Source organism: Typopeltis vanoorti, chromosome 14 (assembly GCF_054136105.1).
Source record: "Typopeltis vanoorti isolate ZY-2024b chromosome 14, IOZ_Tvanoo_1.0, whole genome shotgun sequence".
NCBI classification, from domain to species: domain Eukaryota; kingdom Metazoa; phylum Arthropoda; class Arachnida; order Uropygi; family Thelyphonidae; genus Typopeltis; species Typopeltis vanoorti.
In genome coordinates this window covers 12562169-12579988 of record NC_143562.1, presented here as the reverse complement: position 1 = coordinate 12579988, position 17820 = coordinate 12562169, and the positions used below count along the sequence as shown (strand labels likewise).

General features: G+C 37.6%; 2 protein-coding genes across 2 annotated transcripts in view; both read left to right on the top strand.

Annotated features, from left to right (window-relative positions):
- Nucleotides 1-4812, top strand: part of LOC150099236 (STAM-binding protein-like) — a 75887-nt gene extending 71075 nt beyond the window's left edge. The window contains exon 4 of the mRNA XM_090404289.1: nucleotides 4741-4812. Coding sequence (XP_090260415.1) covers nucleotides 4741-4812 — 72 coding nt within the window. The remainder of the gene's footprint in view (nucleotides 1-4740) is intronic.
- A 3462-nt stretch (nucleotides 4813-8274) lies between these two features.
- LOC150099235 (protein FAM13A-like) overlaps nucleotides 8275-17820 on the top strand; it is a 267122-nt gene continuing 257576 nt past the window's right edge. Inside the window, exons 1-2 of the mRNA XM_090404288.1 lie at nucleotides 8275-8280; nucleotides 8611-8800. Of these exons, the coding sequence (XP_090260414.1) occupies nucleotides 8275-8280; nucleotides 8611-8800 (196 nt within the window). The remainder of the gene's footprint in view (nucleotides 8281-8610; nucleotides 8801-17820) is intronic.

The window sequence follows — 17820 nt, the reverse complement described above, 5'->3', positions numbered from 1 at the left end:
ATTTCAAGTGATAATCCTGATTATTTCTTGCCTATATTGAATATTGAATGATATATTTAATCCCTCTATATGTTAAATGAATAAATTATAGGAATTTCAATTTGCCTCATTTATTGCATTATGTATCTGATTATGTACCCACCTACAGGCATGAAGTGAAACAATTATAAAAACTCAGCCTGTCAAATTTGTGGTAATCTATTTAACAGAAAAACAAACATGTTTTCAATACCCAAATTGAAAAAGGAACAAGAAATGTACCAGTAGATATAGCAGATCTGATCCGCATTCAAAATGCAGCATTACTATTAAATTGGAAATTACCACCAAAAAATCTACAAAAAAACAGAATTCACAGCTTTTAATAAACTCAAATCAGACAAAAACATAGTCATAATAAAAGCAGACAAAGGCAATGCAACAGTGATTTTAAACTCAGAAGATTATAACAACAAAATGAAAACCTTCTTGAAGATTCCAATACCTACACAGCATTAGACAGAGACCCCACTTGGCAAACTTGCAACAAAACCAATGAACTTATCAAGAATATACCAAATTGGTCTGAGGAACTCAAAAGAAATCTATAATCCAAACAACACCCACTAGTGCCTAGAATATATGGAGTCCCTAAAATTCATAAAAAAGATATATCACTAAGACCGATAGTGGACGGAAGGACTCTCCTACCTCAAATCTGGCAAAACACCATTGTTCATTAAGAACAGCACAGACTTCATAGAAAAAGTAAAAGATATATACATACATCCTTCAGACGTAGTAGCGAGTTTAGATGTAATCAGCCTTTTCACAAAGATTCCAAGAAATGAAACAGTAAACATCCTAGAAAATCTCTTCCCACCGGACATTGTACAGCTCTACAAACATTGCATAAAAAATCGTTATTCCTTTTCCATAACAAACTCCGGAAACAAAAAGGACTAGCAATCAGTTCACCCCTTTCACCAGCTCTAGCAAACCTCTACATGGAAAATTTTGAAAATAATGCTTTACAAAACTGGCACAAAAAACCAAAAATATGGCTCTGCTATGTGGACGATATCTTCATCATTTGGCCAAGGACAGCACTAGAACTCACTACATTTCAAGACTATCTTAATAACATACATCCTAACATAAAATTCACTCTGGAACTAGTAGAAAATAAAAAAACTTCCTTTCCTAGACATCCTTATAGAAATTAATAAAAGAAAAAACTAATTATCGTTCTCCATCTATAGAAAACCAACAAACACAGTAAGATTTCTGCACGCTACTTCACATCACCACCCCAAGCAAAAAAATAGGCCTAATAAAAACCTTAAGGGATAAAGCATACAACATCCCCAGTACAGAAGGAAAATGGAAAGAAGAAACACAATACTTAACACAGATCTCACAACTGAATGGTTTCAATACTAAGTTAATTAAGAAAATTTTCAATACAGCACCTACAAGAAACTTAAAATAAACAAGATTTCAAGAACGCAGTCACCCTTCCTTATATTAAGAATGTAACAGATAAATTAGCCAAACTTCTCTACAAATACAACATAAAAGTGACTTTCCTGCCACTTGAAAAAATATCAAAATCTCTTCATCCTCCAAAACCTCCACATCACCCAATGATGGGGGGGGGGGGGTGGGGGGGGGGGGGGGTGGGGGGGGGGGGGGGTGGGGGGGGGGGGGGGTGGGGGGGGGGGGGGGTGGGGGGGGGGGGGGGTGGGGGGGGGGGGGGGTGGGGGGGGGGGGGGGTGGGGGGGGGGGGGGGTGGGGGGGGGGGGGGGTGGGGGGGGGGGGGGGTGGGGGGGGGGGGGGGTGGGGGGGGGGGGGGGTGGGGGGGGGGGGGGGTGGGGGGGGGGGGGGGTGGGGGGGGGGGGGGGTGGGGGGGGGGGGGGGTGGGGGGGGGGGGGGGTGGGGGGGGGGGGGGGTGGGGGGGGGGGGGGGTGGGGGGGGGGGGGGGTGGGGGGGGGGGGGGGTGGGGGGGGGGGGGGGTGGGGGGGGGGGGGGGTGGGGGGGGGGGGGGGTGGGGGGGGGGGGGGGTGGGGGGGGGGGGGGGTGGGGGGGGGGGGGGGTGGGGGGGGGGGGGGGTGGGGGGGGGGGGGGGTGGGGGGGGGGGGGGGTGGGGGGAATAAGGAAAAAAATAACATAATGAAATCATAATTGTAGTTTGTTGCTTAATCTCATTACTGTCCTGAATATAGATAACACGGAGCATGATGTATTGAGTCAATCAGTGGTATCTAGGATTCAGCAACATCCTCATAATATTTTTTCTATTACTGACAGAACATAAGAGGAAACACTAACCTGTGAATAAATCTTGGGTCACATCCAGGCTCTATGACTTACTATAATATAATGGATAAATTAGTTCTGCATGGACAGCACGAGGCTTAGCTGGATAGTAAACTGAAAGGGGTTTTCATTTAGTCCTATGTTGCTATTCAAGGACTTTTTCCATGAGATCATTCACTTTTTGCATCCTGTCTAGGATTTTGAGAACCTTTAAACTGAAGGTTAGTTAGTCCATGTCATGCAAGGCGGCAGGATTTTTCTTTTCAGAACACAAGCAAACCAGCCAGAAGAATACAGATATAGCATACTCATCTCATAGCCTTAATTGCTTTGGCTATATCAAAACGACAAAAATTTCACTTTTTGCTGGAAGTAAATGGTATGAGATGCCATCTTACTTCCAGAATTGTTCTATTTCCCAAACTGCCAAGAAAAGGGTACTTTCTCTGGCTGCTCACTATTGATCAGTATTGAGTGCTTATCACCACATGTGCTAATTGGTTGTTAGCCTGCTATTTCTAGTGCAGTCCATATATAATTTCCTAGATAATTTTTAATATGCTTATTTTAAAAAATACACAGTCGCATAACAAATTCACATCATGTAAGTGCAATAAGCAAGGCGATTGTCTGTATACGCATTCTTTGAGTTTTTGAAGCATGGTTATACGGATGCAAAATTTAATAATTGAAGATTCATCATTTACAGAAGTTAATATGCCTGACTGGGTCATAGAGGAAGTTTAATTTTGTGATGATTAACCATTGATATTTTTTATTATTATATGACACCTCCAGGGAGGCAAAGGACTTGTCGTGGGAGGGCACCTAGCTAACTGTTTTCCCTACTTAATGCACATGTGTGCTCGTACACACACACACACACACACGCACACATGTATTCTGACCAATTGATTTGAAGGATCAACATCAGACCCAAAATTGAAACCAGAGAGTTTTATTTCCACTGATGTGGAATAAACAAGAACTAAGAGAAGTGTGGTGGGATACCATCCTTAATTACATTATGTGCATTGTAAAAGCCTATCATGATTGTAAGAATGACAATGCTTGCTTTTATTTTCTTAAGTTAGCTAGATATTTATTTTATTTGTTTTTATTATTTTAATTAATACACCAAACCCTTCTTAATGAATTAACTTTTTTTATTTGCAGTTTTAAAAAATGATTAAGTTCGATATATTTACCCTGCTTACTTAAAAAGATACCTGTATGAAATGCAAAAATGTCAGTGACAACATAAAAAAACTGCCATAGCGCAATTGGAAGAATAGTGGAACATTGCACCCTTCGATTGGAAAAGACCTGGGTTTGATTCTCGTGACGAGGGGGGGGGGGGGGAATCCTTATATGGGCTTTCTCAGTTGAAGGTGAGTTAGCTAATCTTATATGGTGGTAGCAGGGTTTTTTCTCCCGGAAACTCTGGTTTTTCATCCCGTGTACAGACAAATTGGCCTTCAGAACACACATAATTTACAGACAAAAAATACTGTTGTTGATGATGGGCAATAGATGGTGTTGATGGTAGTAGTGTCATAGTTGGAGAATTGAGTAGTAGTGGAGAGGATGAGATGTATTTAGCAAAGTGGAGTCGTGTGCCCTCCCATGATGAGTCCTTGGACACCCTGGAGGCATCGTGTAATAATAAAGTGGTATAGTACAGTCTGTACCTTTTTTTTTTTTTTTTTTTCATTATCAGGAGAAAATGAGAAAGATTCCATGAAATAATTCTCTGGGTTTGTTATATAAAAATTACCTGTATTGCATATACTTGCTGATTTACCTGCTTTAATTCTCTGATTCCCATCAGAATAAAAGTTTCAAACATTAATCCTTAAGTTTGAACTTAAGGATTAATGTTTGAAACTTTTGAAGTGTTTGAAGATAGACACAGTCTATCTTCAAAAATGGAGGTCAGATGATAGACACAAAGTCTATCATCTGACCTCCATGGAGTCGAAGGACTCATTGTGGGAGGTCTATATTAGTAGCCTTCTCCATTACTTTTGAGGTAAATATAATTTGGCTAATTTTTCTCTATGAGGGGTACAGATTAGATAAAGGCTTGTTACTGTTGAGTAGATTTTGGATGAGTATGGAAGCTTACTTAAGTAAAACAAGATGGATGTTAATTCTCAAGTATACAAGTTTTTAGCACAGCTGAAGGAATATACAACTGAAGGGACTTATTAATATTATGCCTATTGAGGAGCCATGGTAGCAGTTCATGATGTAAGGAAGGAGATTTGCCTTCCATCTATATAAGAGTAAGAGGAAAAGACTAATACCAAGAAGTTGGTGTGAAATAAGGCCATCAGTCTTGTTGAGGACCAGAAGGCTTGACTGCTGTTTGAGCAGAAGGTAAACTTTTTCTAGCCATTACAAAATATGCTAGAATTTATTTTTTATATTTATTTTTAGATAGATTTTGATGCATACAAGTGTGATGATGTGTCATTAACATATAAGTTGAGGCCATGGATGTTGAAGTGAATGTGGAAATTTTTTGCATAGCAGTTTTTTTTTTTTTTTAGGTGTATTTTTATTGTGTTTTGCAATGTTTTTGATAATTTTTGTTGATATCACAAGCTTTTTAATTGTAGTGTTATTTATTGCTGTATATCTTTCATGAGTAATATTAGAAAATTGCAAAGAACGGGTCTGCATCAAGAGGCATGAAGCACATAACTCCCACACAGGGAATGGCTAGGCTCTAGTCTGAGCGTTTCCTCGATAGTGACCTATGTATACTGCTTATAGTCTGACTTCTCCAGGCATGACTTGAGAAGAATGTCTCTGAAAATACTAGTGGTGGTAGGCAGTAGATGGCATTGGTGTAGATGATGATGGTAGTTGCGGTTCGCTATAGTTAGTGGAAACGAAGAGCTGTAGAGTGGGTGCCCTCCCTCGATGAGTCTTTGGACTCCTTGGAGGTATCACGTAATGATGATGATGACCCATCAGAGTAAGCAGCAGTATTTGCCAGCTGGTTGGGAGCCTTCTAATATATTACCATCAGGTTCAGTCCTATGTACAATCTATCAGCCATCCTACAGAACCACTTTACTGCTGTACCCTACCCTTGGATGGAGGAAGTATTAGTTCCCAGTTAATTATGGTATATGGAATATGTGCAGCAAGGCCATCACACAGAGGATGATTCTACTCTGGAGATGAAACACAGCAGTAGCTATTTCATTCCTCCAATAAGTAGGATAGTAGAGTTACACTGTTGTCTACCACCTAGAGTCTAGTTGGTATTTATTCCAACTAGGGGAAATATGCTTATAAGGAGGGAGGTATTACTTGCCTCATAATATCCCATTTTTAGAAACAGGCCATACCATAGAAAGGTGGGATTGATTTGGCTGGGAGAGACTATATATTTCACATGGCCAGTGTATTAAAACAATTTTCTTTTGTTTTTGTTGGCTTATCGTATCATGCTCCCATGGCAACAAGGGGCTTTTCTTCCATATATACACCAGATATCAGCTGTCATTGCATTTCTCTTGTCATCCAAAAGATAACTGAGTCAGCAAAAGATGCACATTTTTAATCAGTTGTTTGTTTTGGAAGTCCATTAATTGCAGGTAAATGAAGTACAGTGGTTAATTTTTTTGTTACTGGATAATGTGTTTTGGACACCAACACTGGTGTCCAAAGTTCTATTCTTTTTCTATAGACGAGTATGCAAGTAAATTAATTTAGTTTAAGCTATTCAATGATATGAGTTGCAAGTACCAATATTGCAAGTTATTGAATGTGAAGATAGTCTCATCACACGTCGTTTTTTCAAAAATGTCATCACCTAACATTTGCCCAATATCTGGTCATCTTTTAAGTGCATCTTGAAGCACTAAGTTGATAATTTACTTTTTTTACATGTTTACTTCCATTTCTAATTAATTAGATCTGTATTATATTGTATAAGTATCGAACAGAAGTTTGTTTCTTCTGATACCTATTGTTATCAGAGCTGTAAGTATTATTTCATTGCTTTATTTGGAAAGCATTGGAATGAAGTTGAAGTCTCAAGTTTGTTCTAATGTATTCTACATAAAGGAAATGAAATGTTGCTTAATGGAATATTATATACTTCTGTGAAATTTTTTAAATGTTTTGCCTGTCCACAAAAAGTTGGAAACTTTTAGTATGTTAATCAGAAAATGCTCTAGAGACCATACATGGTTATTCAGGCCAATTCAGACCCCTAGTAAGCAGATGGTAACCTCACACCATGTGATAAAAAAATCAGTTGCTGTTTAAAATTTGTCATGTTGTGTTCGAATCCGCCATCTTGTTACAAGTCACTTTCATAAAATAAAGCACAACTAATTGTAAATTGATCACCAATCCAAGGGTAGAGAAATTTCTATTATACTGCGCCACTCTATCCTTAGATAAGTCTATATGAAATAGTAGGATCAATTCAAAGTTAGTTAGCAGTCTTTTCATTCATTCAGGCCGAAGTATTTATTTTCTTTCTGGGATTCCCGCTAGGTTCGAATTTTTGCGAACGGTGCAGTAAAAAGAAATTCAGGCAAATACGATAGTTAGATTAACAAATGAAGCATTTAATATAGGTCATATAACACACAAATTTTACTTCTAATTTTTAATAGTAGAAACAAATCAAACATTAAGTCAAGTTAATCACATTAGCACAATCTTCCAAGTCTTCACATGCACTTTCTCAGCTTCTGGGTTACAAAGTTTCTACACTTAAATAAATATAATAGAACATCCAATCTAATCAGTTTTCACACATTTCTCAGTCATGCTATAAGTTCAAAATATCACAGGCACTAATAGCTGAAAATATCTTTCAAACAATTCTTATCTCCAACTCTCAATCACGAAGAGTTTCCACAGTTAAAGTTAGGTTAAGCATAGTGTAATTAACACACAATTCTTCAAGCATTGAAATAATACACTATGATGGACATTACCGGAAATAGTTCCTAGTACATCAGTTATGTTGTGGGCAAACTTTTGGAATTTATTTATCTCACTTAAAAAAAAAACACATCTACAAGACTTATGCACAGTTATACTTAAAGCACTATCAATCGCACTTCAGAATTCTAGACATCAATTACAGGGTACTTCAACTATCCTTGTTACCACTCATAAACTAATTAAAACACTGTGAGGTTCTTTTTAGGGCAAATCGGAAATAAGCCGCAATTCTAGACCAGCTGGGTTTATTCAGAATTCTTCCTTAAACGTCCAGCTTTTTATTTTATCCAATTGTAGCATTAATTTCCCTTCTATTATTACTGCTGATTTCACTTTCAGCTAACTATAAAATTCGTTTCGTCCTTGCTCACTTATAAAAATTATCCACTTCACTCCTACCCTTAAGAACCTTTTATTTACTTCTACTTCTCTAGTTTATCCCCTTGCTTCCTTTCACTTCCAAGTTTCTGTCCCAACTCTCTTACCTCCTATATATTTTTCCTTCTTTATTTAGCCCACGCTCTGTTCCACTCGCGCTCGTTTATTTCACGCGTCTCTATGACAACAGATAAACGTAAACATTCTCGCCCAATGTTACATTAGGCTATACTACTACATTGAGTTATTACATAACTTTAAGCTTTCACAAAATAGGAATAATTAGAATATTTGCTTTTCAATAAATGCGTAGTTAAATTGCAAATATAAGTTCTTATAATATTGACATAACAATAAATAAAATAGCTTAATAATATTTAATACAGAATCTTATTATCATTAACACATTCCTTTGATTAAATAATTTTATATTTGATATAATTAAGGTAGTTATATGATATCAAATTATAATTTATGTTATTTACATTAAATAATATTTACAAATGTAGTTCTTGTGACGGAAAATCATGTTGGATTCTGAATCAAATAACATTTATTCTAATTTCTACATAATCAGAATCCAACAATAAGGTGAAAGATTTTTTCCCTCTTGCCATGCAGGTTAGCTGAGCTTGAACACACATACACATTTATGCATATACTCAGACAAGTTTAGGGTGGTTTGCCAATCAGGACTGTCATCACACAAGTGATTATTGGATAATGAATTCTGATGTGATGGAAGTACCAAGTAATAATCATATAGGATATTATTAAAAAATTTAATACTTATTCAATTTGTAATATTAATCATATTTGTAATATTTGGTGTACTCCATTTAAGGATATATCCATTCTCTGCATAGATGCGTGAATGAAATAGTTGTAATTTTTCCATTAAGTATAAAATTAACTTTCACATCATAAAAGCATCTTATTATATCTATTTAGAAACTGGCAAGCACAGAAGAGGACCAGTCGCAAGAAATTCAGGAGCTTTTAAACTCCACAGTTATTATAAATCCATTAGTGAAAACATCAAAAGTTTTTGGAACTAGTCTTGATGAGCTGATGGAGCTGTCTCCAGATGCCCCAGTTCCTTTTGTAGTTATCAGGATATGTGGTTATATTGAAAAGTATGGTAAGTAATGATAGAAAAACTATATGAATTAGCAACTGAAATAACTGGTTTCTATAAAAATATCTTTAAAGTTAACTTGAAACTTGCCATGAATTAAAAGAATGTTTTGTATGGAAATGTCTCATCATATTCCTGATATCTACCCTCGAGGGGTGTACAGGATACTATGATTTTACTACATAATTAATTTTACATTATTATTATTATTATTATTTAGGCCGCCAAGGAGTCAAAAGACTCATCGTGGGAGGTCCTTCCTAGGAAACAAGTCTATCAAGACTCAATGTGGGGAGGTCCCTCCTAGGAAACACAAAGCTATCATACCACTCCTTAAACTCATTGACTGGATCAAGAGCTTTTATTATTATTATTATTATTAAACAAGACCTCATGGAGTCAAAGACTCATCTAGGAGGTCCTTTTATCTCACACACATCTCATCATACCGGGTCTTAAACACATTCAAACTCCTTGCAGACACCACACTCTCAGGCAAGGCATTCCAATCATTCACAACTCTGCACGAAAAAAACCTGCCTCTCACTCCCCTACTCACACCCTCTTTATACAGTTTCCAGGGATGACCTCTGGTTCTCCCCTGATCTCCCACTATTCTCTGTAGAACTTCTCCACCATTGATCCTATAACAACCCCTTACCAACTTGTAGGTCTCTATCATATCTCCCCTCTTCCTTCTCTCCACTAGACTCTGCAAATTACATCTTTTCAATCTTTCCTCATACTCGACATTCCAGAGGTCAGAAACTACCTTAGTCAGTCACCTTTGGACCCTTTCCAACATCTCTTCATCCTTCTGAAAGCCAGGTGACCAAATCTGGACACAATAGTCCATGTGTGGCCTAATCAAAGCCTTATACAATGGAACAAGAATCTCCCTACTTCTACACGTCAGTGTCCTCCTCATCATTCCCAGAAGTCTTTGTGTTGTCTTCACAATTTTGGCGATGTGGCCCCTAAATTTTAGATCCTTATCCACTATCACTCCCATATCTCTTATTTCCTCTACTTCCAACAATATATTCTCACCAATCATAAATTCTGCATCCCATCTTTGTTTTCCAAATTTTAAAACCTTACATTTTGCAACATTGAACTCACATCCCCATTTGCTTGCCCAATCACTCAATTTATTCAAGTCTTCTTGCAAGGCCACAACATCTTCACTACTCTTTATGGTTCGTCCCAACTTTGCATCATCTGCAAACAACTGAATATCTCCATCCAACTCTTCGCCAATATCATTAATATACAAGTTAAATAGTAATGGCCCTAAAACAGATCCATGAGGTACTCCACTAGTGACTTTCCTTTTCCTGGATATTGCACCCCCATACACAACTTGTTGATACCTATCAGATAGCCAGTCTCCAATCCAATGCACTAATCTAATATCCAACCCCATCTGCTCTAGTTTGACTGTCAACTTATCATGAGGTACTCTATCAAAAGCTTTTGCGAAATCCAAGTATATTACTGTGTATCCTTCTCCTCTGTCCAAGGAAGCAGTCACTTTATTGTAATAAGTAAGTAGATTACTAAAACACGACCTCCCTTTAGCAAATCCATGCTGTCCATCAAAGATTATACCATTGATGTCAACCCAACTCTGGATCCTAGTTCTCACAAGCTTCTCCAACAACTTAACCACAACACCTGACACACAGATAGGCCTATAGTTTGATGCTTGAGTTCGATCACCTCCTTTATGAAGTGGCACAATCTTGCCCTCCTTCCACTCTTTAGGGACTTGACCAAGTGCGAAACTCATATTAAAAAAATATGTCAAGGCAGGTGTCAACTCTCTGGCACATTCCTTCAGAATACGCGGTGATATATTATCAAGTCCCACAGCCTTATTTACATCTAGTTTACTCAACTCCCCAAACACCTCTTGCTCACTTAGAGTCAGTCTCTCCTCCCCATCATCAACTGCTCTTAATCTCTCCATGAAGTCACATTCACAAGATTGAAAGATCTTTATGAACTGCTCATTAAGTATCTCCACCACACATTCTGCAACAGCTGTCTTTGTACCATTTCCTCCAATCAGTGTCATCCTTCCATAATCATTCTTTCTTTTGCTGGCTACATATCGAAAGAACTCCCTAGGATTCTTTTTAGCTTCATTAGCTAACTGCTGTTCATACCTCTCTTTAGCTACTCTCACCAACCAAGTCACCCTCCTTGCCTGGTCTTTGTTAGACCTCATGAAATTGGTTACTTCCACTTCTCTTATGCTGCCCCCACAATGCCCTTTTTCTCTGTATTGCATGCTTAATCTCTTTATTCATCCATCTCACACCTACCTTATTTAACCTTCTCACCCGTGGTATACATTTAGACATTGCATCCACTAAATATTTTTTGAAAATCCCCCGAGCTGCATTGATCTCTTTTCCAGCTAACTCCTCATTCCATGCTACACCTGCAAGATGTCTCCTGAGCTCTTCATAATCACCCCCCTTGTAGTTCCACATATACCCTTTTTTCACAGGGGTGCTTGCACTGCTGGCAACCACCCAAGTAATCACCTCATGGTCACTTTCACCAATTGGTGGATGATTTGATACCTCATTGATAATTACATCCTCCGATGAAATGACCAAATCCAAGACCTTTAATCCACTTGCGCCCTCTGTTACATACTGTCTGAGGTAGTTATCCCTCAAAAACTCAAGAAACTCATTTTCTTTACTTCTAGTTGCTATCTCTTCATTCCAGTCTATATTGCCATAATTAAAATTGCCCATAATGATCACCCTTTTCTTATTTGCTTGGCTTATTTGACTATACATTTCACTATCACCACCATCCACATTACCAGGTCTATAACAACATCCCACCAAGTATTTGATTCTATTCACCTCTATCTCACACCATACTGCCTCAAAACCACTGGCCCCATTTCCCTCTTGCATCTCTACCTTGTATGGACATAACTCTTTCTCTATCATCAATAGCACTCCCCCTCCCTTTTTACCCCTTCTATCCTCACAAAACACATCATACCTTTCCATCTCTATTCCTGTCAGGATGTCATCCTCATCTAACCATGTCTCACTTATTCCGACAATCTCTGGGTGCACAGACGCAATTAGTGCAACCATTTCATCCGCCTTGTTTCTTATACTTCTAGCATTGGTATACAAACACAACAACTCATTTCTGGATCTACAGCTAGTTCCACTGATACCACTCACTCGATGTGATCTCTCCATGCTGGACTGGGGCCATTTCCCTTTCTGCTTCTTCATTTTAGAACCCTTTGCAATTCCATCTGTTTCCTTTTGATCCCTGATCATCCCATTACTTTCCTGCCTACACATGCTCTCACCTCCTCTTGGAGCATCCACCTTTCTCACGCTGTGTATCCCTGTCCATCCTGAGCCTCCCTGTTTCCCTGCTCCTCTTGCACACCCATTCTCTCATTTTCTATACTCATGCCACTCACTTCCACATTCATTTCCACTCCTTCAATCTCTCCTGTCTTACTCTCCTGCTCTTCCACGTCATTTTATTAACAGTTTCTTCCAGATTATTCTGTTAATTGTCAGAACTCCAATATTGTCAGATCTTACATTTTGATTCTTTAAAGAACTACTAACTGCCTCAATCCATCTTGATTTTGGTGTTTTTTTTCCTGTTATACAGGAAATAGATTACTTAACTTTCCTCTCCCATTCTGTTTAAGTGACCATACCACCTGGGATTAGTTCTGATCTCACTGGTTCTTGAATGCTAGTGATGTCAGGTTCCTTTCTAATATCATTTTAAATAAGATTCTGCCATTTATGCTGTCTGTTCATTCTCTTAATTTTTTCCTCAGTTCTCATATTGGTGGCCTATATTCTTTATTCAGTTGTTTAACCCAACTCTCAGATTTAAAATTGGTTTGAACACTGAATTGTATACTGCTGGTTTAGTGTGTCATTTAATTTCTTTTATTCCATTTATTCAGCTGGCTCTCCATCATACCAGATTTGCATAATCTATTATTATTATTATTATTATTATTATTATGTGACACCTCCAAGGAGTACAAGGACTCATCGCAGAAAGGCTCTCTACTTTGCTAAATACATCTCGCCCTCTCCACTATTACTTAATTCTCCTACCATGACACTACTGCCATCACCACCAACAACATTTTTTGTCTGTAAATTGTCTTCTAAAGCTGATTTGTCTGTACGGAGTTAGCCGATCTCTCTATGAGATTGGCTAACTCACCTTCAATTGAAAAAGCCCATATAATTTGTAGCCCCATCCTTATCACCATCTTTATACAGTTGAACAATTTTACTTCTTTCATTCTCATTGGGTTTGTGCTGTTGCAAGATTTATTAAACAGACATGCCAGTGCTACTGCTAATTCTATGGCACATTCCCTTAACACTGTCAGGTCAGGGAGATTGTAGCTCGCTCGCCATGAACCCAATCATCTGTCGAAGCAAGCAAATTTACCGACAGTTTCATTCCTGCATGTCGTCTGACTTTTCATAATGGTTTCTTCAATTGTAACTAATCCTGCATCGTGGAATGGGGGGTAATAGGTGAAAATGAATGATCTTTTCAAAATATATTAAAAAAAAACAATAATTAAAGAGAAAGATATATTTAATTATTAGTTACTATACTTGATTTAAAAGATGTAAAGAACAGCAAATATAAGGAGGAGAAAGAATATGCATTAATAAAAATACTTTCAGTACTGTAAAATGGAATACGAATAATTTACATCTGTGATATAAGTGTGCTTGTGTTAAGTATCTGTGGGTGGAGTGAAGAATACGAGATCCTATAAACTGTAGACTTCCATATTTTCATTAATGATGGACATAATTTAAAAAAAAAACTTATGAATAGATGGAAAGGGATTTGTTGGTGAAATATAAATCACTAACAGCCACTATACAACAGATGCAAGAAAAATAAGTAGTTTTAATGTATCATTGAATGAAGTACAGAGACATTTGCAGTCTGTGTAATATATTTTTCAACAAATAGTGCAATTAGAGACAACTGGGATAAAAACAGCACTACCTAATGAAAATTGTCTCCTCCCACAGAAACTATGCTGCAAAATAGACTCAAGCAAAACTCTTTGTTGTACTGCCAAACACAGTATCTAACTAAAACAAAATTGTCCTAACATTTCTCCAAATTTTCAATTGCATAAAATGAGTGTTTGTTCGATTGCATTTGAAATTTTTGATGTCATTAAGACATCAAAAATTTCAAATTATTCCAACTTCAAATAAAATTCTATCGAAAGAGTTGCAACAAACATGTCGCATAAACTTCGTCTCAGTGAGGCTGTCCACCAGCCTGATGCAGGAGTGGCACACAAGAAAGCTGCAATAAAATTCTACCGAAGGGGTTGCAACTAACACTGTGCGAAAACTTTGCTTAAGATGGACCCACTTGCATGACAGGGAAGTGGTACACAAAAGGTAATGAGAAGTCCCATCAGTATAATAAACATGCAAAACACTTCCCAACTTGAATGTGTTAGGATTTAATGACATATCATCATGTGTGTTATCACCTTATTAACGTCAAGCTTATTTAATTTTTTGTATACCTCCTGCTCATTCACAATTAAGCCATCCTCTCCTTTTTCTTCAACACTTGAGTTTCTCATGATTTCACCCTGATGGGGTGAAATAAATTTAAACTTATAAATTGTTCACTGAATACCTCAACTATGCCTTCTGTACCAGTTACCATTCTACCATTTTCATCCATTAACATCTTACCATTCTAATGGTAAGATGTTAATGGATGAAAGTTCTTCCTTCCACTTGCCACTGAAAACCTAGAATTTTTCTGGTCTGATTTGCTAATTTCTGCTCATACCGTAGTTTTGCTATTCTTACTAACTGATTCTCCTTCCTGGCCTGCTCTTTATACCCTCTCATGTAATTGATTGGTACCATTATTCATCTTGTGCTGCCTCCATATTATCCTCTTATTTCAAAATTCATAGTTAACCCATTCATCTACAGTGGTCCTTCTGGATTTTGCTAAGGTTTTTACAGGATACCCCATGGAATACTCTTGCGTAAATTGGAGCAGATGGGGACGGATACTAAACTGGTGATATGGATAAGAGAATGGCTCAGGGAGAGATACCAGAAAGCGGTGTATGGAGGCCTCCAAGAGGAGGCAGGTGACCAGTGGTGTGCCTCAGGGCTCTGTGCTTGGGCCATTATTGTTTAACCCTTTCAGGAGCATGGTACATATGTGTCCCCACATAAAATTTTAATTTATTTGCAACCTTTTACGTCCATTGGGACACATGTGTCCCATGAAATTCTATAAAACCTAAGATTTTTTCCTACATAATGAAGTTTTATGTTAAATAGATGCCTAATAAAAATCATTTTAATACCTAAAAACTTTGTATTACTTCATAAGTCCTTCTGGTCCTGAAAGGGTTAATTTGTACATAAATGATATAGGAAATGGCTTGAAGGGAGATATTTACTTGTTTTCTGATGATGCAAAGTTGGGTAGTGCAATAAAAAAAAAAATCAAACTGATGTTGAGAGTTTGCAGGATGATTTAAATAAGCTGGCAAAATGGGCAGAAGGTAATGGATGTCAGTTCAATGTGGAAAAGTGTAAAGCTATGCATTTTGGGATTAAAAGATTACCAGCTGTGTACTACATTGATGGAACAGTACTCCAAGAGATTGATGAGGCTAGGGACTTGGGGTGTTGGTGGATAGGGAGATGAAGTTCAGAGGACACATTGCTAAGGTGTCCAAGATTGCACATAGGCTTACTTGGTTATTGAAGAACACACTAACATCCAGAGATAAAGAGGTTATTATTCCCCTTTATAAGGCATTGATACTTCCACATTTGGATTACTGTGCTTAAGTCTGGTCACCTGGGTTCCTCCTTGGAGATGAGGAGGTTGTGGAAGAGGGTTCAGAGGAGAGTGACTAAGTTGGTGAGTGATGTAAAAAATGTTCCCTACATTGATAGATTGAGAGCTTGGTCGCAGAGATTGGTTGATAGGTGGAGAAGAGGGGATATGATAGAAACATTTAAATTACTAAAAGGTTTTTATAAGATTGGTGCAAGGGAAATATTTCAGCTGTGTGAGTTCCACTTATTCACCACCCTCCAGGTGGTGAATAAGTGGAATGCATTGCCTGACTCAGTTGTGAGTTCTTTGTCTGTAAATGAAGTCAAGAAGAGATATGATAGATATTGTCTTCAGTCTTTTGACCTTCAGAATACATTGACATATCAATGTTGTTAAATATCTTTTGGTCAGTTCCCATTTATCTCTTTTATTTAACTCCTCATTCCATGCTGTAGCTTCAAGTCATCTCCTAGGCTTTTCATAATCATCAGCCTTGTAATTCCACATAGCCTTTCCTCACAGCAATCTTCATATGGCTAGTCACAAACTAGGTGATCACTTTCACCAGTTGGAGGGAAGTAAAACTCCACTCACATCACATCCTCTGATGGCATGATTAGATCTAAAACTCTCAATCCTTGTATGCCCTCTTTTACATGCTTCCTAAAATAGTTGTCTCCCAAGAACTTAAGAAATTAATTTTCCTTATTCCCAAATGATATTTCCTCATTCCAATCTATACTGCCATAATTAAAGTCTCCTATAATAATTGCCCTTCCCTTGTTCACTAACTCATGTTAATGAGTTAGTGAACTATACATTTGCTTATACATTTCTTCATCATCACCCTCCACATATTCTGGCCTATAGTATCATCAGACTAAATATCTCTTCCTGTCAATCTCCACATCATACTGACTCAAAACCATTGCCACTATTTACATCTCGCATCTCTGTTTTATGAGGACATAATTTGCCTGTTATCATCAACAGCATCCCCCCCCCCTCTCCTTTCTGTCCTCACAAAAAACATCATGCCCTTCCATTTCTATTCCCATCAAGATGTTTCGCTTATTCCAATAATTATTGGGAGAATAAAATCAATCAATGAAAATATTTCATCTCTCTTTCGCTTCCAAAGTCTCACTCGCTTCTGTAAACATTTGCTCCTGCAATTATCCTCGCTTCCATTTTGTGATTCGTATGGTCATTTGCTCCTGCAGTTAAATTCTTTCATTTCATCAGCCAGTTTCACATTTAACGCCAACTCATAGTCCAACAGAATATCACACTTTCGACAGATCCATTTCCTGTCTCATCTCCTGTTCAGACTTTATAAACACACCCTCCACATTGTCACCTATACTGTGTTACATTCACAATAGCAAACCAATCTTGAAAAGTCCACACTGTTAATTATATTTGATTTTTGTGCTGCAGTATGTGTAGATCTTTTTTATACTATTGTCTTAAAAAAAATATATATATATTAGTATACATGATCATCCAGCAGTAGTAATGCTACTGCGATGGTCATTCCATTTTGAATCAAGTTATCATCAAATTATGGAAAGTGAAAACAAGTTATGAGCTGCCATGAGGATTAGTTTGAGAGTAAAGAAGAATAATTATGCTATTTAATAGCCATTTGGGTTAGGTTATGTATTGTCTGTGTATGTGTTTAATGCATATTTGGTTGATTCACTATGCCTGTGTGTGAGGGGGGGGGGGGGAGATAAAGTTCTGATAAACACCTGGAACAAAAAGGACTGATTTGTGCAACAAGGGAAAGACTTTTTTCTTAGAGGATTGCAAATGATGCTGCAACGCTGTAACAAGTGTATAACACTTTGTGGGGAATATGTAGAATACTTGTAAGTTGCATGATTCTACCCCAATTTGTTCATGGCGATTATCACAACTTTTCAGCACACCCTCGTAGCTAGAACTTCTGGGCAATGTAATTTGACTTTTGATTTTATAATTTGATTTTTATTGAAAAATCAATAATAGTGACCTTTATGATATCTATACCAAAAAAATATCTGGTACATATGTTAATTATGGCACGTAACAATGTTTCAAGATTGGAATATGTGTTCATATTGCCATTGTTCTTTTGT